This window comes from Anabas testudineus, chromosome 2, assembly GCF_900324465.2.
Source record: "Anabas testudineus chromosome 2, fAnaTes1.2, whole genome shotgun sequence".
NCBI classification, from domain to species: domain Eukaryota; kingdom Metazoa; phylum Chordata; class Actinopteri; order Anabantiformes; family Anabantidae; genus Anabas; species Anabas testudineus.
This window is the reverse complement of record NC_046611.1, coordinates 26629393-26652112: the sequence shown is the minus strand read 5'-3', so window position 1 is coordinate 26652112 and position 22720 is coordinate 26629393. Positions and strand designations below refer to the sequence as shown.

General features: G+C 39.3%; 2 protein-coding genes across 6 annotated transcripts in view; one reads left to right on the top strand and one right to left on the bottom strand.

The window, feature by feature from the left end:
• The first annotated feature begins 497 nt into the window (after positions 1-497).
• On the top strand, positions 498-2389 carry sec61g (SEC61 translocon subunit gamma). The gene is made up of 4 exons (XM_026363598.1): positions 498-605; positions 1014-1117; positions 1318-1420; positions 2228-2389. Exons 2-4 carry the CDS (start codon positions 1024-1026, stop codon positions 2235-2237), a joined length of 207 nt encoding a protein of 68 aa, XP_026219383.1. The 5' UTR covers positions 498-605; positions 1014-1023; the 3' UTR covers positions 2238-2389.
• tpk1 (thiamin pyrophosphokinase 1) overlaps positions 2286-22720 on the bottom strand; it is a 53861-nt gene continuing 33426 nt past the window's right edge. For 4 of the 5 annotated variants that reach the window (XM_026363592.1, XM_026363594.1, XM_026363593.1 and 1 more), the window contains exons 8-9: positions 19221-19332; positions 2286-3067 (exon numbers count right to left, since the gene is read on the bottom strand). In XM_026363592.1, coding sequence (XP_026219377.1) covers positions 2925-3067; positions 19221-19332 — 255 coding nt within the window. In that variant the 3' untranslated portion in view covers positions 2286-2924. The remainder of the gene's footprint in view (positions 3068-19220; positions 19333-22720) is intronic. The other variant, XM_026363597.1, reaches the window with a different exon arrangement.

The following is a 22720-nucleotide window of genomic DNA, read 5'->3' as shown; positions in this document are numbered from 1 at the left end:
CCTGCAGCACTTGTCCTGCTGGGTTTTACAATGGAGAACAAAGGTCAGAAGCCCAGGCCAGAATACTAGTTAGAAACGGTATCTTAATCTAAATCACACGAGAGAGTATTTGAGGCTAAAGGAATGTGGCATGAACCAAAAGAGTGGCTGCAGCAGCTTAGTACTAATGTTCACTAGTAAACAATATCCAGAAGCTCCGTGTAACTTACCACTACTACTCAAGAACTGTACTTACTTACTTTACTGCAGTATTGTCATTTTATTTTATCATGTTATTTTATGTGACTAAAAATTAGAGGGAAATATTGTACTTTTTACTCCGTTAAGAGTACATAAATGAAGATTCGTTTGAAATTGCATTCTTGTTAATATAAAAGAGGGCGAGTCTAAATATTGTTAGTAAGGAGTAGGTAAGCTGTGTTTAAAGAGTGAACCTCCCAGCCCGCAGGGGGCAGTGTAGACAGCAAGCGGCGCTCTGACAACGACAGAGGCGGATCCCACGGAAGTGTACGTCAGCTCATATGTACGCTCTCTGCCGTCGAGCTCCCTCAAAGCTACGTGGCTCTCACTCCTCTGACTTCTCTCCAGGCAAGACCCCAACTCAGGTGAGCTAACTTACTGTTCATCAGTTCATTTAATGCCCTTTAGCTTTCACGTAACACCTCTCACAGTAGCCGGTGCGAGGCCTTTATTTGTATGTGTTGATGTTTCAGCTAAAGTAACGTTACGTCGAGCTTAAAGCTATTTTCTACTTTAGCTAGGTTAGCAAGGAGGATTTATCAGCGTTAGCTAACGGTAATATTAAAACCAGGCTGAAAGAGGCATATTTCGGTCAACTGGCTAATATCTGATCAAAGACTGTTATAATATATTAATGATTATAACGTTTTTGGAGACATTTAGTTACCTAACATTAGTTAGTAACTAAATGACTCCAGTTAGCTGCTGAAGTCAACGTCAGCACTGAGGACAGTCCCAGCTCTGCATTAACCCTGTTTTTCTTCTTTCTGCAGCCTAAACACCATGGATCAGGTCATGCAGTTTGTTGAGCCCAGTCGGCAATTCGTCAAAGACTCCATACGACTTGTAAAGAGGTGCACAAAGCCTGACAGAAAGGGTAGGTTTATATACACGTATATATTTTGGCCCAGGCTGTGTTGTGATTAAAGTGACGTGGAACATTTAAGCTAGCTGCCCAGGTTCAAATCCCAGCTAAACACGCTGTGATCTATTGGTCACGACGATTTATTTTCAGAAATTATGTGTTTTTTTTTTTGTTGTTGTTGTATTTTATTATATAATTTTCCTCTCATTCAGAATTCCAGAAGATCGCCATGGCCACAGCCATTGGGTTTGCCATCATGGGTTTCATTGGCTTCTTTGTCAAACTCATTCACATCCCCATCAACAACATCATTGTGTAAGTAGCAATAACACACATTCATTTGTTAGCACCTCCCTGAACAGCTGTTTTGTCCGTTTCTATTCACTGCAAAGACGTGTAGCTGATTTGGGAATGCAGGGGTTTAAACAAGTATTAAGACTGTATTATGTCACTTGTGGTACAGATGGTGCTTTAATGCAATGTGTTTAGGTCCCTCATTTAAAATTCTTGACAAAATGGGAGTGTTTATTAAGCGTTAATTAATTTTGTATATTGTTTAAACCCTGGTGCTAATGCTTGACAGAAATAACTAAAATTGATTATGCCCAATACATAGTTTGATATTGATGAATTTCTAACTGCCAAAACACATTTACATAAAATACAAATTCTGCTGAATTTATGCAGATCTATCTTCAGTGTACATAATTAACAGTTAAAATTAATTCCAGGATTATTATAGGTTATTTACATTCCACATAACATACATTAGTATAATGACACTTCTATTGACAATTTATCACTTATTAGCTGGACATTACGTTTCTTTGTTCCATAGAAGATGAAGGGAGTGGAGGCAGTCACACTGGTAGCTTTCATTATTTTATTTTCATGCACAATAGGCCAAAACATTTTAATATGAATGCATTTAGGCTGTTTCAATAATGATCTGAATATACTGAGTATCAAAGTGCAGAAGAAGATTGGTTATAAAATATGTGCAAATGTTACTGATGGTCTTGAAAGCTCAATATGTTTGGTCCATAAAGCTGAATATGTCAGTAAAGAAATTAAAAAAAAAGAACAGCACTTTACATGTTTTATTTTTCTTCTTCCTTCTAGTGGTGGTTAAATCCCAGGCAAGAAAAGCACAACTTCAATACCCATGGACAGACGGTGGTGCAAAGTGTTATTGTGACTGGGGGGACTGAAGGGATTTTTACTTTTTTTTTTTTTTTTGCAACATTTATATTTCAATGTGTAAATAAAATAAATGGAAACCTGCTTTGATCTGTTTATTCAAATATTCATTATGCATATAGTAGTTTTTTCTGGGGTTAAGAGTAACAATAAATATACACTTGGCTGTCATCAAAATGTGTTGTAATGACAGGAATATAGAAATCTTGTTACTATATGTAACAAGACTTGCCTCTAAATTGCCCATAGGTGTGAATGGTTGTCTTCATATGTCAGTCCTAGTTATAAACTAGTGACCTGTCCAAGGTCTACCCTGCATCTCACCCAGTGACTGCGGGGACCCTTTGAATTTAACTCTGTACATTGAGGAAGCTCAAGGTATCAAATCGTTACAGTTAAATATGATGAATGTTTTTGCATTACATGGTATGAAATGCATAGTGATATGTGTAAAGCTCCTTTAGTCATTTTAGAAACGGACTTGTACAAAGCTGTCAGTCTTGATCAATATATCAAACAATTCTCATAAAAAATGCAAGTAAATATTATTATTATTATAAAATATTTGGCCTGTAGAAAATCAGTGACATCTTCTGATTTAATAGATCTTCTCTCTGTGTTACTCTTCATTCTTGATGCCCATACTCCAAAGTAGTGGCTGGTCAGTGGTCACAGTTACAACCTTCCTTGGTTTTCCAGGGGAAACTGGTTCATAGGTGTTGGAAGTGCTGACCAGCTTCCCAAACTCCAGGACCTGGTTATCTGGACAGAGGAGCGACAGTTAGATCAGTCAGTAATGAAGCCTTCTGAGTGACAGTTTTCCATGTCACATTAATGCTACTTAAAGTAGTCGACTGCAGTTAAGTAAACAGCGGACTCAAAGAGTAGGGAAAAATTGTCAGTGTGTTTTGTTTGGTTATTGATACAGTACATAACAGTGTGTGAAAGCCTTGTTAGAAAGGATGTGGTCTGAAGCAGCCGGTCTTTGTAAAACTGAGGTTTAGGTGGTTCACACAATTTTGATTTGACACAGAACTTTGAATTAAATCAAAATCTCTGGTCACACAGTCAAAAGTACACAGATTTACACAGGCTATTAAGTAAAGACCACTATTCCCCCTTGTGTGAACGTCACAGCAGTTGAACTGGACCATTCGGGACTGAAAGGACACATGGCCAACACTGACCCCAAGTGGATCTAACAGGAAGATCGGCTGTCTCTGAGGTATAGGGGCATACAAAGTCAACCAGTAAGTCTCAGTGGAAAGAGCAAAGTCACTGGCTAAGAATTAATCAAAAGCTACTTGAATAACAATGAAGTCCTGTTTAAGAATGCAATACATTAGAATGTTTTACTATTTTTATGGGAAATTGTGTTGTGCAAAATAACGAATCCTTTAGGAAAATAACAATCACAATCACTGATCATACATCAGTAAGCCGAAATGGCAGAAAGCATCAGATTTTTTATTTTAGTGTGTGTCACTTTTATTAATTACCAGTTATATTTATTCACATATATTTGCTTGGACCAAGATGAGCAGACAATGTGCCCTGAGAGTGGAGCTGTTGGATCGTGTGTAATGGGAAAAGGGCATATGCACCTCAGGAGATTTACACCGGGGGCTTTCATTTATTCATTCAATATTATCGGTCACTTTTCTAACCATTCACAGCTTTTGATTCAATTAGATTTCAATTAAGTAGCAAAATAGTTCAGCTCAGCAATCTGAAAAAATAATGCTGCTTTAACCGTGTTCATGTTGACTGTGTTATTTCATCGAGAAGCCACAGAAGGATGTAGCTTTTTGCTCAAATTCTCAAATTCAAACTGTTTTCTTAGTGTCTCAGCACTATGATAAACCAAGACACGGCAGCTTTTTTTATGGTCTCTAAAGCACTCTCCCAGCTCTCTAAACCCCGGCTGCTATGAGCATTGACTTTTATTTTGCCGTCTTGATCTGATTATCTTGTTTCCCTGCTTGGTGTCAGTGGGCAATGAACAATGACACATATAAGTGAGTTTAGTACCCTGAGTGTCACAAACCACAGCTAAGAGGCTAGGTGAGGCTTTGCTTCCTATTGTTAATCATGTCTGCCCCATTAAAAACTCTATTTTATATTCTCATTTGTGGGAATAATTGCGCAATGTTTAGATGGATTTCTTTCAATAGACCATGTTGCTTCATGTGATCTTTCTTGCTATGCAGTTAAAATTGTAGTGGCTGTCCAGGCAATGTCAATGCAAACGTGATTCACTGATGTTGGACTGTATTGTCACATGCAAACCTACAGACCATAGCAACACATTTTCCGTAGCAGAATGAGCACCTGACAACAATAATCACATCATGTTTTGTTTATCACCAAATCAAAAGACAAATGTGGATATAAAAACAAAGAAAGAGTTGCTGTACACCTTGTGTATGTGGTGTAAAAGCACAGCAGAACACAGCTGAAATGTCAACAACATATGGATATGATAGTGCACTTTATCATGCAAGACAAAGAACAAGAACTTCGTATGTTCCTGTAAGTTAAATTTCAAAAGTAAAAGTACTTTAGCACAAGTTTAAATTGATCACTCATTCATTTATATCATCAAGTCAGGGGTATGTTTATCTTCCAATCTGAGGAATCTGGGTGCCATGGCAACTTTGATTCATCATTAGAGCAAAATATTTTACATTAGCCAGAGCATTGGTAGGTTTTGAAAAAGTACAGACACATGAAATCTACAGGAGGTCTGTTTTCAGTGTCAGTAAATTTGACTTTTCTCTCTCTTTATATATATGTATATATATATATATATATATATATATATATACACAAATAATTCTCTTGAAGCCCAATTAACCCAAGTGCCTGATCTAACGAATGTTAGGCCTCTAACGTCATACTGCATACTACTACTAGCCCAATCCACCATCTGATAATCCCGTCGATTCAACATCCCCAAAAGACAAAACACGAAGAGCACAAAAAAAAAAAAAAAGAAAAAGAACTTCATGAATTTGCAAAAATTGTTTTGGTACAATCATCTTGTGCAAAGGTGAAAATGAACACAAAGGAACAACGACAGGAATGAATGAAATGAATTATTTGTCCACCGGCGCCTGCATGCACATCAGACAGAACAATTCTGCTTCAAAGACGGCCAAAAATGCATGGTATTAGATCAGCTTGACTCTGAATAGGGAGTTGTATGTGATGTTAGGGTACTTAAAATTGAATGAGCACAGAGCCATAGTAACTAAGCAATGGATGTATGAGAATAATGTAATAATAATGTAATATTACTGCAGGCATGGATTTTTCTCAGGTTGAAGCCAACAGAGACATGATAGTCGTCAAGAAGTCAAGTACAATATTGAAGGGTTTTTGAGAAATGTGTGAGTGAATGTACATATCCACTGCTCTCGTTGGGAGGTTCAAAAAGTCATCAGAGTTCAATTTTAAGTTAAAGAGGGACGGAAAACCTATTTTCTGATGGTAAGTATAAGTGAATCCAGCATAAACATGTAACTTTCTGGACAATTGGAACGTTTAGTAGTTTTTGGTCAGTAGGTTGTTAATCAAATCTGATCAATCCAAATCCACAGAGACCTAATGAAACATTTGTGTCTGATTTTTCAGGCAATTAATAAGTAATACATAAGATTCTTTTTTCTAAACTGTAACATTTTGCTAATTTAGCTTTTAATCCCTTGTGTAGGTTATAAATTATAAAGGTTAGGGAAATTGTATTGCATTGTAAACTGCCTGTCACTACCTGGATTTAACTAAGCAAATAGGTAAGAGCCTCCCATTGGATAATTACTGCATGGATGATTATTGTACAACTGGCAACAAGTTACACTGACAGTCCAATAAAAATATTTCGTTGGACCGCCTTTAGCTTACCGTTTTCATCATCTTCTGCAACATTTATTTCCGTCCAGAGTTTCATTAACTTTTTCTTATGACCTTTTTCTTCTTCTGAGATTCTGACTTGGAATATCTTGGAATATGTCTGTGTCATCAGGAAAGAAAAAAATCCATTGATGAAATAACCTGGTCCTTCAGTATATTCAGGTAGTCAGCTGACCTCAATCTTTGGACACATAACGTTGCTGAACCTAGACCTGACCAACTGCAGCAGCCCCAGATCATAACACTCCTCCCACAGGCTTGAACAGTAGGCACTGGGCATGATGGATACATCACTTCACCTGCCTCTCTTCTTACCCTGATGCACCCATCACTCTGGACCAGGGTAAATCTGGACTCATCAGACCACATGACCTTCTTCCGTTGAACAATTCTTAACCCAGTTTTAGTAGTTTAATCAATCTCCTTAGATGGGTTTTTTTTTTTTTTTTTTGCTTGATTCATGCCAATAATTTGACCCTTCTGAAACAGATTAACATCTTTTCTATGACCACAGGATGTGTCTTCTACATGGTTGTTTAAGAAATGAGAAGCTAGTCACTGCATCAGTTAGAGTTAAATAACCTGTTACCAGCTGAAACATAATCATCCATGCAGTAATTATCCAATAGGGGGTTCTCACCTATTTGCTTAAATCCAGGTGATGACTTTTTTTTGGATAGGCAGGGCACATTCAGGGCTGATACTTAAAACATTCAGGTCATGTAATCAGAGCGACCACAAGAGGCAGCAGAGCACTGCAATGTAAGCATTATCAGTCTCACTCAACAGAATTGGCAGAGTGATACCTACATTTACTAACACACATTATTTCTGTCTCTCATAGACATTTCCATTTACACACACACACACACACACACACACACACACACACACACACACACAAATGCATGTGTGTGTGCAAACTCTTTACCGAGTACAAAGGGCTTTCAGATGGCTTCATTAGTAATCCCCTCCTCAAAGCTGATACCGATCAATAACGGCCCCTGTTGCAGAGGGGACCGAAATGAGCGCTGCACCCTCCAGTGATAACAATGGAGATGTTTGCTGCCTGTAATTGCATTTCCAGCGCCACAGCTGAAAGGGCCCGTCAGCTGTAAGTAGACCGTATTTACACAACAAATTACCCTGGAGAGAGGGTGGGCGAAGAGAGGGGAGACTCACAGACATTCAAACTGCAGTGGTCAGGTAGAGAGGGGAATTATGGGTGTTAGGGGCCGTTTTTGACAGGGAGAGAAGAATGTTGCTGCTCTATTCTCTCGCCATAGCGTATTTTAAACAGGCCTTTGGAAGACATGTTAAAGGTGCTGCAGCAAGCACGCTCAAACAAAGAAATGAAATGTGATACATTTCAGTCACCGACAGGATCTCAGTCAAATTCTCTTTCTAAAGCTTAGCTTCAAGTTATGTTGCTATTTTTGAAAATGAAAATCATATTCCCCATGTACTCAGTTTAATACATTGCAATTTAATTTGCAATTTAATTAGGATGATGTATGAATTTGGTTCACTTGGTCTACTGTGTAGCACCTGTTAGAGATGATTTTTTCTATCCAACTATTTCATAAGCTGGAATGAAACTGCAGTTAGCATTCTGTGCCATTTAAATGATCTACACCAGGAAAAGGTCTTATCACGAATGCTACTGTTTATTCATGCAAATTTCACTAATCACTTGTAATGAAGGATTAAACTGCAGCTTTAACATAAATATACAGGTAGTCACTGTGATTCCAGCACAATGGCACAAACAGATCATTTTCTTTTCCACTTAGAAGCGAATGTGTTCAGCAAGGAACACGTGTCCCCTTTTAACCCAACTTGTCATTGTGAGGCAAATTGAACTCATTCAGTCAGGGGGTAGATCCTCCACTCCTACAAACCTGTGTGCTATCAAATCTCATCACGCTTCACAGTTTGAGAGAGAAAATCATTTTCTATAAATCATGTTTGCTCAAAATGAGCTGTCCAAATTACTAAAATGAGGTGAATGTATGAACGAGGTTCACACATAACACTGCAGTTCTCTAGCCACACTGAGAATGACATTATATGCTATCTAATAGACTGTACAGAATCTAAACCTGGTTAAGGTGAAAGAGTTGAGCCTAATAGGGGACATATTCAACAGAACCAAGCCTGAAACCTGTCACTGTAACCTGGAGAATCTACTATTTAGCTTTCAATACACTGAAATGAAACAATTACGGTTAGACTTCAACTTGCTTGCTATAGTTCCAGTCTGGGGAGTACATGTAAATGAACAGTTGCGCATTAACCTTTAAGCTTAGTGCACAACTAATATTACTGAGTCAGGCTGTATCTTATTCTGACAGAACACAGGCAAATCCTGATTTATACCTTCTCTTATTTGGGACAACATTTTAGGTGTACTTGTTTAACCAAACTGATGAAAACTACTGATGTGTGACAGACCAGGTTCATCATTCAGGTTGTGATCACAGTTGACGAAAGTCTTAGGTAAAACACGTCCAATTTGAGTATGTATTCAACTGAGGAAAGTATGCACCGTTCCAACACAGTAGATTGCTTCATTTTCTCTGCCTGACATTGTCCTTATATTCAGAGCTATTTATTGGATATGAAACGAGTCAAGACGTACTCCAGCTGTGTTAGAAGCATCTGCTGTACAATGATAGCTGCCTCCATTAAATGTTTATTATGTTGCCGCTGCTGGGTTTGTCTAAGAGTGTGAGGTGACAAACACTGTTGTGGCTTAAGCTGACCTTCAGATAAGAAAACTTGCCTCTGCTGAGAATTTGTTATCAGTCAGTCGAGAGACAAAAGTGCAAACAGGCAGCAAAGCAAATTTTGTGTTTTGATATAAGAGGGCGATTGTGGGGAAAAGTCATTGTTCATGCATTTTGCTTTATAGAGGGGGTCAACAGGGTTGATGTGTTTGTGGAAATGAATATCCAATCAAGAATACTTGAGCATATGTGTTTACAGTACTGTGTATGCATGTGCATGTGTACAGTGGTTACAATATGTGAATGATGTGCATGCATATGTACACTCCTCTCTTCTGCCTCCTTGATAGTCTGCAGCTCCAATGGGGATACTAACATCAGTTCACATCAGACCGCTCTTCTGCCCCGGCGTGTGATGTGCACAATGTGAGTAATGCAAAAAAAGAAAAAAACATAAAACACATTCTACCGCTTCACAATGCATACACTTTTCATTTCCCCTCTCTAAGACCTTGGCGAGTGGGAGTAAAGCTGATAGGGAGGAAATGAGAGAGAAGAGAAAGAGCGTTAGGAGGAGGAGGAGGAGGAAGAGGAGGAGGAGTGGGAGGGTAGAAGGGTAGAGAGAAGTAGTGTTACGTGGAAAGGTGAAGCAGAGGAAAGAGAGAGGGAGAGAGAGAGAGAGAGAGAGAGGGAGAGGGAGAGGGAGGGATCATGTTTAGAAAGGGGATATGAAAGAAAAAGCAAGACAGAGAGATAAAGGGAGAATAGATTAATTTCTTCAGACTGAATCACTGAGAGAATGAGACACCAGGCAAGTATACAAGCAGAAAAACATAAGCAGTGAAAGAAGAAGAAGAAGAAGAGAGGCGATGTGAAAGAACAGGAGAAGGTCAGGTTATACGTTTGCATCTCAAGAAACAAAGGGAAAAGGAGAGATCTTACAGTAGAGATGTCTGCCTCTGGCAGGGACTCTGGGTAAGACCTCACTGAACCACGTTTGTCAGACACATCTATCTGTTTGACTACAAGATAAAGTACATCGCTTTGCCCTCCCTTGAAAACAATCCTTTCCTGTATTTGGAATGCTTCCTGCATACTTAAATCTCCGGCTGCACACACTGGTAAAGGCTTAAGCTGCAATGCTTCATCTCAGCAGCAGAACAAAACTTTAAAGGCAGTCTTGTCAACATATTCTTAGATTTATTGCTTCTGAATTTGTATCAAAATGTTTTTCCCCCCCTGCTGTTTCATCTCCACAGAGTAGGATCCAAATGCCTCGCCCATTTTTCTAATAAGACGTGTTCTTGGAGAGTTTAAACCTAACATCACAGCACAAAACCTCACTTATAACTTCAGCACAAGGAAAATCCCTGCTGTTTCAGTCAATAGAGTGAGTATTAGAGGAGTCTTTGCAGAGCATGTTTTCCTCTTAAAGCAAGGCGGCCAGTGGGAAAGGCTGTCTAGCACTATTTCCATCACAGGTGGGTCACAGCTCACAGTGACTCTTCATGTTCAGAGTGTTACTAAAAATATGGAACGTGTGGTGAAGTCATTTGCATGCCAATGTGTTTGTGAAGACTTGCATTTCATAAAGAGCATGCACTCATTAGCAGTGGCGACAAGCTTCCTAATCTTGCCCAAAGTTTACTTTTAATTATGACTTCTCAATTGCTTTGGCCCTCGGAGAGACTTGCACTGAAATCCTTCTGTGTTCATGTGTTTGTTCTTTAATCAAACTCGGCACCTGCCTGTGTTGAGTTTGTGTCTACTGTATGTGTCTCAAGTTGCACTTGTTTACGTGTGTGTGTGTGTGTGTGTGTGTTTGTGTTTGTGTTCACAGGCACTGGTGCCTTGAAATGTTGCACATGCTCCTGTGAGAAGAAGAGAATGAGGGAGAAGCCCCATCTGGTGAGTTCATGTGAAGATCCCTCACTATGAAGATGACATTTTAAACACAGCATTGGAAATTGTGTGTGTGTGTCTGTGTGTCTGTGTATCTGGGAAATGTGGGGAATCAGACTGTGAGAGGGAAAGAAAATGCGTCTTATGAATGGATATATGAATATATAGACTGATATGTATTTACTGTATGTTCAGTGCCTTAATAAGAACATATAAAATGTGTATACTGATAAGATATTCTAAAAAAGTATAGATGGGGAGAAAAACATATTGAACATGTACAATTTCAACTCACAAACCTGAATTGTGCATTTCTTCAATGTGATGACAAAACAGCTACCTTCCCTTCATTAGTAGGGCTAAAACACTGAATTACTATAATATATTAATGAAATATTATTTGTCACTAGTATTTAACATGTGGAAAACAATTTTTAGACCTGTGTTACAACAATACAAAGTATTAGTGATAACAAAGACTTTGACAGATATATCCTCCCACTGTATTACAATAACTATTTATTACATTCATTTATTGCCCAGCTCTCGTGTGTGTGTGTAGATGTGTGTGGGTATTTGTTTTAGTTTGTGCTTGTGTATGTGTGTGTGAGTGTCTGGTGCTTGTTGCTGCATGGCTGGATAAGCTTGATGATGCTGAAGGAACTTCCAAATGGTTGGAACCAGTGTTGTTAAGCACTAGCAGCTTATTTGCATATCACGCTGAATGGAAAGCTTCCAGAGGAAAGCCTCCTCAGCCTTTTTGTCATCAGAGGGCTGACAACCATTGTTCATTGTCCACACACACACCATGACTGACACACACACACACACACACACACACACATATAATATAACGGCACACTGATACATAAAAAGAAACTAACATTCTGTGAAACGAAAACAAGAGCACAATGAAATAAGTGCACATGTGAGCATGCACGCGCAGTAATACAAAACTCGGGCATATAAAAGGAAAGATATATTCATAGCCACCTTCCCACCAACCTACACACACGCTACGTTAGGAAGAGTTGGTCTGTGGATGACAGTTATTCAAATTTGTTGTTCGTTGTGATCCACGCTAAGCTGAAAACCTCATGACAAAGCAGGTTTTAACTAACACAGTCTCTCTCAAACACACACACACAAACACACACACACACACACAGACTCACAGTGTGCCAGAAGCCATAATTCAGACTGTGTTGCTGCAGGATGAAGGCTTTTTAATATTAAGCTGTCAGATGTGAGAGGGCTGAGTCACAAAGAAATGACTAAGGAGGTTTTCTGAACATCAAACAAACACACTTGGACACACACACACACACACACACATACACGTACACACACATATAAGCATAGTGGTTCTGTCACTCAGATGGAGATCTATTGTCTCCATAATCATCCATAAGGGCTTTGCTTTTTACTTGTTGGAATAAAGTTTTGTAATGATTTAAAAGTCCTCCAAGTGCACTCTTGGTGGAATTTCATCCGCTGACAATAGCTCTTGACCCCCATTTACTGCTTAAGGAACATAATAGATGCTGCCAATGAGATGCATAATGGGGAATAAGTGTATAAAGACAAGGTGTAAGGCCTGAGGCATGTGCTGGCCATTTAAACTGCAGCTGCCAAGGATTTGACTGAGTCCCAAAATGTATTTTAGAACAACTCAAATCATTCTCAACTTTTACATATTGTATTCCTGAAACTAAAAGTCCTGAATTAAACATATTGTCTTTATGAAAAACAACTGAAAATGGGCCCAAAAACATACATAGGGAAAATTAGATAAGATACTGCAATGTCGTACTGTGAAAACAAACAAATATTTAGATACAGTATTATCCAAAATACAGCATCACAAAAACAAAACAAAACATATGTTTTCTGTTGTCAGCTCTCATACTGACTTCAAAAATGTAATTTTCACTTTAAACACACATGGCCATGAAAGCTGTGGGAGACAGCCGTCCTCAAAGACATTGCCTAAAGCTATAGGCAACAGATGTAATGTGTCGGCCAATTAAACTGAGTTCTTTTGAAAATGAAGGTATAAGGTTTGTTCAAATCCTTTAAATGACTGCCAAGGAAAGTTTTATCTTTCAAAAGTAGCCTTCATATCACTAATGTAAAAGCACCGCGCAACTTGACAAAAGCAATATTCATAAAAGCAAAGAAAAAAAGGAGAAAATTAAAAATGAAGCCAAGACTGAATGTTCTAACAGGTTCTGGCTTTTAAAATTTAAAAGCCTTCTCCCACACGCCCATACGGTAATAAAGGTACAAAGGAAATCCTGGATACACTGTTTTCTGTAACGTGCACCTGCCACCAAAAAGATGCAGACAAATAGTGTTCGAATATCCATCTTTAAAAGCCACAGCATTAAAAAGGCCTACTAATCTACAAGGGACCCCCTACATCTCTATAATCCACCTATACCTGCTGCCTTTATCTAGAGTCCAACCTCAGCATGACATCTCAATTTCTAATCATGCTAAGGGATAACGTTAGCTTAAAACCTTCAAAAACGAAATATTATATACGGTATGAAAGGCAGTCTCGCATACACACATGTTGTCATTAGCTGTTTTCAGTGGATTCTGTGCTTATTGCATGTGTGCTTATGGATGATGCACAGGCTACAAAAAGGAGAGCACCAATGTGTAGGTGTGTGTTAAAGAACACAATAACCTTGACTTCATGGGTTGTTTCTCATAGTAAGTAAACAAGGGTGAAAAATTCTGAAAATAATGTAGGTGATTAACGTCCCAACTACACTACATTATGACTTTAATATGCAATATCACTGTGCGTATGAGGATTGCCAAGCCGAATATATCCCCAGCACTGCAAGATTTAATGCCAAACACTGCTAAACATAATTATAATCAGTGTAAATAAATCCATAATGCTAGGGAGAACGCAGAGCATACCCCAACCTCCAAATAACTCCAGGCTTTAATGTGGTTCACACATGCACATGCAAACATGCACACACACACACACACACACACACACACACACACACACACACAAGCACAATGTGATCTGAAGGTTGCTGCGCCAGGGATGAGCATGTCAGTGGTTTTCCAGTGGGTGACTCCTCTTCTGCTTTCATGTCTGCGACGCAAAGACATCCCTTTACGTCAGATTAATGTTACAGTGCTTATTTGCTGTGGGCGGTCCAGTGCCACTCATTTTCTGGAGGGTAGAGTGAGGGCAATGGAATGCACAACGGCAAAGAAAATGAGCAGGGAAAAGTAGAGGTTAGGGCTACTTAATGCAAATGAATTGGCAGAGGTCTTAAAGTATTACTGCAGGCAACACCAATCAACAATCAGAGCCTGGCCAACAAGAGCTTGGTCTGGGTTTATGTGCCTGGGCATGACCAATCAAGAGTGCAAAGAACTCAACCTTATTTTGCATAATTGTTGGCATCAGCAACCCCGTTTGAGCTTCTACAGTAAAGGATATCAGAAAAAAGAGGTCTCAATCTGCCTTTGACTATGCAAAACATTCTTGTGAGAAAGTGCAACTTACTGCACGAGTTTGCAATGTTGTTGTAGAACAAAATAAGGATCATATTTACATATTTAAGATACAAAATTACCTTTAGAGATCCTGCTCCTTACACTAGCTAATAAATAAATAAATAAATAATAATAACAATTAATAAAACTCAAACATTAAAGACAACCAGTGGTAGAAGCAACACCGTGTGTGTATCATTTTGAGGTCTGATTAAAATGTGTACTGCGTCCCACCTCGTGCTTCCTTCTTACAGTTGTAAATCTGGATGCTATGCAGGTAAAATAAGGACGTAAAGCAAAAACAATAAACACTAAGAAGGCTCCCGCAGATGTTACTCTATTATTTGGTCCATGAGAGGAACAGATGCGCTGCCTGACATTTGAAAGAAGGACAGTTTTAATAAATAAAAGTAGGGATTTCTGATGAAGATGTACTGTACAAAATTGCAGTAGACCAGAGGAGCTAAAATGAAGTGAGAGACAAGTTCAAAGAAGGAGGTGTAAAGGAACAAAAAGAAACAACAATAATATGGATATAAGGACAATATATAAAAGGGAAAAGTGTGCCTCACTTCCCACCTCCAGTTTGACATTACTATGTGAGAAATAGAGAGAATTCCAAGCCACAGCAAATTCAGTGATGCCACTAACAGGAGCCACGAGACATGTCCAGGCAGATGTTACAGGGCGTAACAGTGATACCAGGGCAGGAAGAGCAGCATCGAAGTGAAACCATCCCTGACAACAAGTAACCATGTCATTTATCTCAATTGTTCCATTTGAGAGAAGGTGGACGCTTGGTCAGGGCAAGACTATCATAGAGGAAACTGTCAACATGACGACGCAGGGAAGGTGTGGTATCTTTGTAGATCTTTCTGTTGTCATTGACTCGCATTAGACAATCATTTTCGAATGTGTCAGATTTGAATGCAGCACGGAGGGTTAGAAGTAACTTATTGTTGCAGTATTCTTGTAACTATTGTATAATGACCACACGTTGATCTTACCGTTAACTGGGAAACCTGCACACACACAGTCCAAGGCCTCCAATAAGCTAAGTTCAAGAGCAGGGTTGCAAATTCAGGTTGGACAGCATGAATTTCCCCCACTCAGACAAACATCAAACAGATTTACAGTGCTCTGTGATGTTATCTGTGATCAGATGTCAGTGATTGGAAGAATAAATGAAGTGAGCACTTAAGAGGAGGAAAAACAGCCCGTTCTCACTCCAGGAGTGTCAAATACATTTTGTTTGGTGTCGTATATTGATGCTGAAAGTACCCCTTTGTGACAGTATAAGACGCATAGGACTTTTAATTAATTGTGTGAGACACTGTGTGATTTAACAAGACTGTATTTTACCTTTTTACTTAACCCAAACCTGATTTATTTGTGCCTCGTCCTAAACCAGTTGTCTTTGTGCACAAAGTCAATCAAACCGTGATGTCAAAAGGTCTGATAGGCAGCCGCCATGTCCAGGAGTGGAACACCATGTGTGTCAATTAGTGACGCCAAATGGTACCGCTAGCACTCGTGTGAAACGGCACGTGGGAAGCGTTATTGTGTGACATTGCGATGAGAATGTGTTGGGAATAGATTAGTAAACTTGGGAAATGAGAAAAACTTGAACAAAAAAGAAATGTCAAAGAAAACCTCTTTGCAAACTGACTATACTGGATTTCAAGCTCAAACACATGTCGGCAGATAGACACAGAAACAGCACGGCGACGCTGACACGCTCTCAAATGATAGAATGAGAGAAGATGTGGCTAGAGACAGTGACAGCAAATTGAAAGTTAAAGGGGAGGAGCACAATGCAAAAAGAAATGACACAGCATAAACTACTGTAGGTGTGTTGGTGAGAGAGCAGTTATGGATGCCAGACTCAGAAGTCCATCCCTCCCTCCAGTCAATGCTCTCATCACCACACCAGATGAGCGTTATTATACACAACACATCCAGGATTCTAAAAGCACATATCGCTTGCCTCATTATAATATTGCATTCTCCCCTCTTACATGGCCACTTTACTACACTGCAGTCACTTTATTATTTAGTAGTACACTCCCCTCTTTTGGTATCATTACCGCACTGCAGTCCTTTCATTAGACAGCCGTCTCAACAAAGACTCTCTTGAGCCAAAGCCATTCAGAGGCTTTCTCCACCGCCTCTGTGATGCTGAAACTGTTTCCTTCTCCTCTCTCTCCTCTTATTTTAAACCTATGTACAACTTACTGGAACAGTTGTGGCCAGCAGACAGCTAGAGTGCAAGCCTGAACACATCACTTTGTTACCATTAAATTACACCAGAGTGACCCATAATACAAAGGTGAAGTCATGCTCTAAATTAAAACTAGGTGCATCCTGTGATACGTCTAAAACTTCACTGGATTCTACCTGTTAAAACCTGAATTGACTGGACTTGGTTTAGCAAAGCACACACCTGTTAATATAACGTCCCGCATGTCTGGGGAATCCCAGGAGGACAGTGGCCTCAATAACGGTGATACAGAAGACATTTGGAACCATCATAAGGTTTTCTAGAGTTGGCACTGATGCAAATCAAAATAATCTGAAACATCAAAATGTGGAATAAATATGTTTTCCTTTGACAGTAAAAGGTAATTTTTTTGAAATTGTAAGTGTACCTTGCTGCAATGTTGACTTTATGAGGGAAAATAATACTTTAGAATTGTATTAGGTTTTTTGTCTGAAACACTTTTGCCATTTTATTTCCTAAACAAATAATCTCAAATATATACTCATGGCAAACAGGACAAATCCTGTACCCTCTCACTGCCACACAAGCCCTGCTCTATAAGCATGCATGGACTGGATCTAAATTCACAACAATATAAATTATTGATAAACTAACACAAACATGATATAATTATGTGGGCCAAGGGTGTTGCAGCTTACCTTGCACACTCCCCTGCTTCTCCTAGCTCAATAACTGACTACGCACCCGAAATTTTGAGCTGAGTTATTGCAGAATTTTACATTTACATTAAGAGTTAAAACAAGCCCTGGATACAAATAAAAAAGCCTCCTTTGGGTTCTCTTTTGTGGTACAGGCAAGGTTGTTTTTCTTCACAGGAAGTCCATATATTTTTATTCAGAGAAATGACTTGAACCCAGATGTTGTGGATCATGTCAATGGGAGTCTAAAGAGTATAAGTGTCACCTGATAGTGGCACAATGCTGACTTAGCTTTCGCCAAGCAAGTTGCACTGAAAACCTTGCACAGACACAACTTTAAACAGTAAAAGCAAATGGAAGTCTGTAAAAGAGAGTATTACAACATGAACTGTTGCTACATGTGAGAAATAAACTGATCCTCGTAATTTTCGTTTCATATTCAGGTCCTTCCTCGCGACCCCAGAGGGAAATCATTACTTGCAGCCTTCTAAATATGCATGTGATTAATTATGCGTCTTGTTATCACTGGCTAATCTGCATAGGACTCTCATGTATAAAGTCCCTCTCATTACCATTCAGAAGGCCATCTCACAGGTGTGCTGAGTAAATATACAACACAATGTAGCTGATCACAAAATACACACAAAAAACAATTTAATCAACTGGACGCAAAGCACAGCCACAGACACAGCGGCGTACTCAAACACACATAGCGACATGGTCAATCAAGCACTGACACACAGGCATGCTGGAGTGTATAGCATCACAGAAACATACACATGCACACCCAGACACTGACAGCGGACACCCACTAAGAAACAGACACATTATGCAACCCCGCTGACAGAAGGTCCGGGCTGTCCTACATACTAGGTTCCCGTACGGGGTCTGTGCCAACTCATTAACAACACAGCTGGCCATAAGACTTAGAGTGGGCTAAGACCACAGGGGTCCACAGACGGGTGTCTGATTGGATTTTCACATAATGTTAAAGAACAAAAGAAACTCACCGCGGCAATGTACAGTTGCTGTCTTCAATATATGAAACTTGTCCTCAGCTTCATTTAAGTGACACAAATTAGGCGTCTGTGTTTCGCTCGTTATACATGTTGAAAAGCCAGTGGAAGTTTTCAATGTAAGCACAAATTTAAGTTTGTAATATTAGCAGCTAACGACGATAAAGTGAACAAATGACTTTGCTTAAAAACAGTTTTTTTTTATCCCCTAACACCTTGTAGTCAGAACTGTTCTGTCTTTATTTCTGTCAAACCAAAGCATGTAACTCAACTTCAGATGACTGAACTTTTTCAGAAACTCAGGAGTGGAGGAATTCATTTCTAACTCTCGCGTTCCATTTTGATGAATGAGAAGTTCCTACATAGAAACATGTGGCCTTATGTGATAATTTAAGGATAAAAAACTAATTTCTATCTCCTGAAAGCAGTGTCAAGAAACATTTTTGATCTGCATCAAATTTTTATGGTGTCTATGTACACTGTGTCGTTTAATGCAGCAACTTGGAGCTTGATGGGCTGCCAGTCAACCATAACAACATCTGAAGCCTCGGTGTGATGGTAGCAGTAGACCTGAAGTGTCTTTGACAGACAGCCATGAGCCCCCACCCCTGGCTTTAGCACTCTCTAATCGATCAGAAGAGGGAGCCTCAATCATCAACCTTTAAGGAAATCTGTCTGTGCTGCTGCCAAACTGTTCAATAAGCACATGACATGTTCCGGTGCATGTTTCAATTTTCAATTCAAATGTTTTTTTAAATGCTTACATAGTGAAGCTTAAAGGAGTTGTTTAGTAACAAAAACAAACAAACAAACAATCAAAACAACTAACTACAGACAGCTACCAGACTAATTATTTGCTGTGGCTCATTATTTAAATTCTGGAAACAAAAAGAGGGCACTCACCCAGGTTCCACTTGAGTCCAGTGGTGGTTGTTTGGCACGGTCCACCTACTGGAATGAGACTGCACCAGTCCCCCTCCAGGCCCGTGTTCACCCTCAGTCTGTGGCTGCCCTGCTAACACAGCACGGTTGAATAAATTAGGTATTTGTCTGCATGCTACAGCCAGACAGGTGGAAACAATGAGACAGAAGAAAATAGAGAAAATAACAGCAAGACTTTTAAAAACTTTTTCAGCCCCAGAAGAGAAACTTAGCTTCTCCGCCCAGGGACCAAGGCTTATTAAAATAAATTAATGCTCTTGTCAAATCTGCAACCCATTTTCCGTACCCACACTTAAAAAGGCTACCATGTCATTTTGAATTATAGTCTATTTTACTGTATGTCACAGGAAGTCAAACCATTTTTGCAATGACGCACCATGACTGTACAAACAGCTTTTCACTTAAATAACGGTTGTACTTTTATGATTACCTCACTTCAAGTCAATGGGTAGTGTATACTATAGCATGTTTTGGTACCATAAAAAACACAGTATGTGTCTGAGATGGGGAGGGTGTTTGACAAAGTTAATACATTTTTTCCAGTTGTGTCTGAGGACAGATTATTGTTTTGAAATGTTTGGGAGGTACAGTGACGTCTTTTTCTGAGGTTTTTCTGAAGTGTACAAGGAAAATGAACATGAAGAAAATTTTTAAAATGTCACAGTATGCTTTGGAGAGACTGGAGCTGAGAAACAAGAGCATCACACAGTGTAGGTACAAGGTAATGTCACAGTCTTCAGGCTGAATAATGACTTGCTCTGTATACACTTGTTATATTAAAACCTGATGCTAGACTGTAATAAGGTCAAAGCGAAGTTTCTCTCATTCTCTATGTATACATATGTATTTGGTAAGGGAAGTACTGCAACATCAGGAAAGCAGAAAATGTGCGAAATGTCATAATTATCTATCATCAACACTTGAATATCCTAAGGCTGGCACTGCCACGTATGCTCAAACTGCCATACACTCAACCAAAAGTACAAACAGAAAGAGGTGTTGACAGTTAAATCAGTCATCTAAAGAGGATCATACAAACGTAGACAAAGACAGCAGAGACCTGCACACTCAATTAGGAGTTTGAAATCTTGAAAGTGTGTCATGTTTAAAGCAGAGAGTTTCCATTGCTAGGCCTCCTGGAGCTGTGGAGCCAGAGGGAAGAAATGATGGGGAAATTCTAAGCTTTGGAGCTTTTGATGTTCGGAAAACATCCCTGCAGCTGTTTTCTATACATACATACAGTCTCTTTGTGTAAATGTGTGAGAGTGATGGAGCGTATGAGGGATGTGTGCTCATGTTCACCTGCAGCACCTGTATGCATACAGTCCCTCCAATAGCATTCAGACCCTAACAATGTAACACACTTGTTTAAACTTGTTTAACTTTCATGAAATATGAGACAATAATTTACTATTAACTATTCAGACCCTTAATTCAGTACTTTGTAGAAGCCCCCTTGGTTCTAATCATAGCTTTGAGTTTTCTTGGGTTCATATCTACATGCTCTGCACAATGGATTTGGACAGTTCATCACATTCTCTCTGTAGCTGTGTCCAATTTTTGTCTAATCAAGCCACAGTCATGTTTCCTTTGTGTTGAGTCTCCACCAAAATCTCCATTAAAAAGACAAGGACAAGCGTGTTATTGGTTGTATTAATCAAAGCAAATACATTTATATGCATGATTGTTGCCTACAATTCATTGTACTCCTGTGAAACCATTTTCTGCCTGAATACCACATCTTACAATATAAGAACAAATAAAAATGTTAATTTGAGAAGTAATTTAAACACGTTTGATCTTTGAAAACAAAGATCTGAAATCTCTGTTTATTGTCTTTCATTTATTACACTCAATTATTCATTTCAGTACAGAACACACCATCCTGGGTCAGTTTTTAATGTCTATATTTATTTTAGAGTTGAATACCATTGTCGCTAACTTGCTCCTGCACTGCAGAGGTTTGGATGAGTGAACATAATGTACTTCTGGTATCACACTCCATCATTTAAATCAGCTCTTACTCTGACAAGTTCCACTCCTCAAAAGGGCATCAGGTAAACAAGCTTGTAGATTTGACCCAGAGTGTGTGTGCTAGAGTGATTTATAGCCCAGATTGGGCTGACACCGCACTGTGCATTGTCTGTCCCACAAGTGAGAGCAGACTTTCTCAAGCATCTTAAGGGACACGGATACTAATTTGAGTAAATTTGGTTCTGCTTGGCCCTACGACCGAGACTCAGTAGAGTAGACAGCAAGAGAAAAACAAACAAAACAGATGAACTCTAAGTATTTTTAAAAAAGCAGATTCAGTAAGTTCAGCTTCACTTTGGGACCTAGACTGATTAAAACATCTTCTTCTCATGTAGGGAGTCAGAATAAACAAGCCTGCAGCTCTCGCACTGTCCCTAACCATAATTTAATAAAAGACATGAGAATTACACAATGCTCTGAGGCAGCTATAGAAAACACAAGACTTTCCTAAAGATAGCATAATAACACTCTGACACTTCATAAGGGAAACAAAAGCTCAAACAAACAGGCACAACTCTGGTTTTAAGAAGATGTGAGGCTATATCAGTAACATTTTCAGGCAACAAAATGAATATGGACAAACTGGCTCAGTTCTAGTCTTAGTTTGTTGTTTGGCTACAACTCTGTGTGTATTGACTGTAGCACCAAAAACCATAGCTAACAATGCAACAAAGACCTGGGTGTATAGAATATGGATGGTGAGGATATTTGTCAAAAGTCGTAAACACTTCAATTACACATGTAACTTGAACAAATAGCACTGGGACCTTCGAAGGTTGCAATCACCTTCATGTACAGGCGTCTGCGTTCATCAGTCGCTGGCGAATTGGAGCTGCGTTGACAAACGAGCTTAATTTACCCTCACTGAAGTAAGATTAATTGGAGGTGTCGAGGTATGAAGCAGTTAATGACAATGCGCCTTTGGAATAATGACAAGAAATGGCGAGCGAGTGCATGAGAGAGAGGTTTACTTAAGGTATTACAAGGTGTCATCAGGAAGTGTGACGGCTGGCTGTTTGTCTTGAAGATCTCACAAATAAGAAGCACAGGGGAGAAAAAACAGAGAAGAGGAAATAAAGAGCAGTGTGTGTCCCAAATGGCGGCTGCTTGGCCACTTGTAAACTCAATCAACTGAGGAGCATGAGAAAGTGGCTGGCATTGAGGAAAAACAATTTGGGAGCATCAAAAGAGACTCCTTCGCTCTGTCTATTCCTCTCTCTCTCTCTCTCTCATGCACAACAGCAAATTGAGACGGCATAAGAGGTGAGAAGTGCGTGTGTGTGTGTGTGTGTGTGTGTGTGTGTGTGTTCTTGAAGTGATTACTTAACAAAGAAACAAAGTGTTCAACACTCCAATCAAGGTGGAAGCAGAGCAAGGAAAAGAAGATTTCTGAGAAAAGAAAATGAAGACAAGGACGTGGAAAGGGG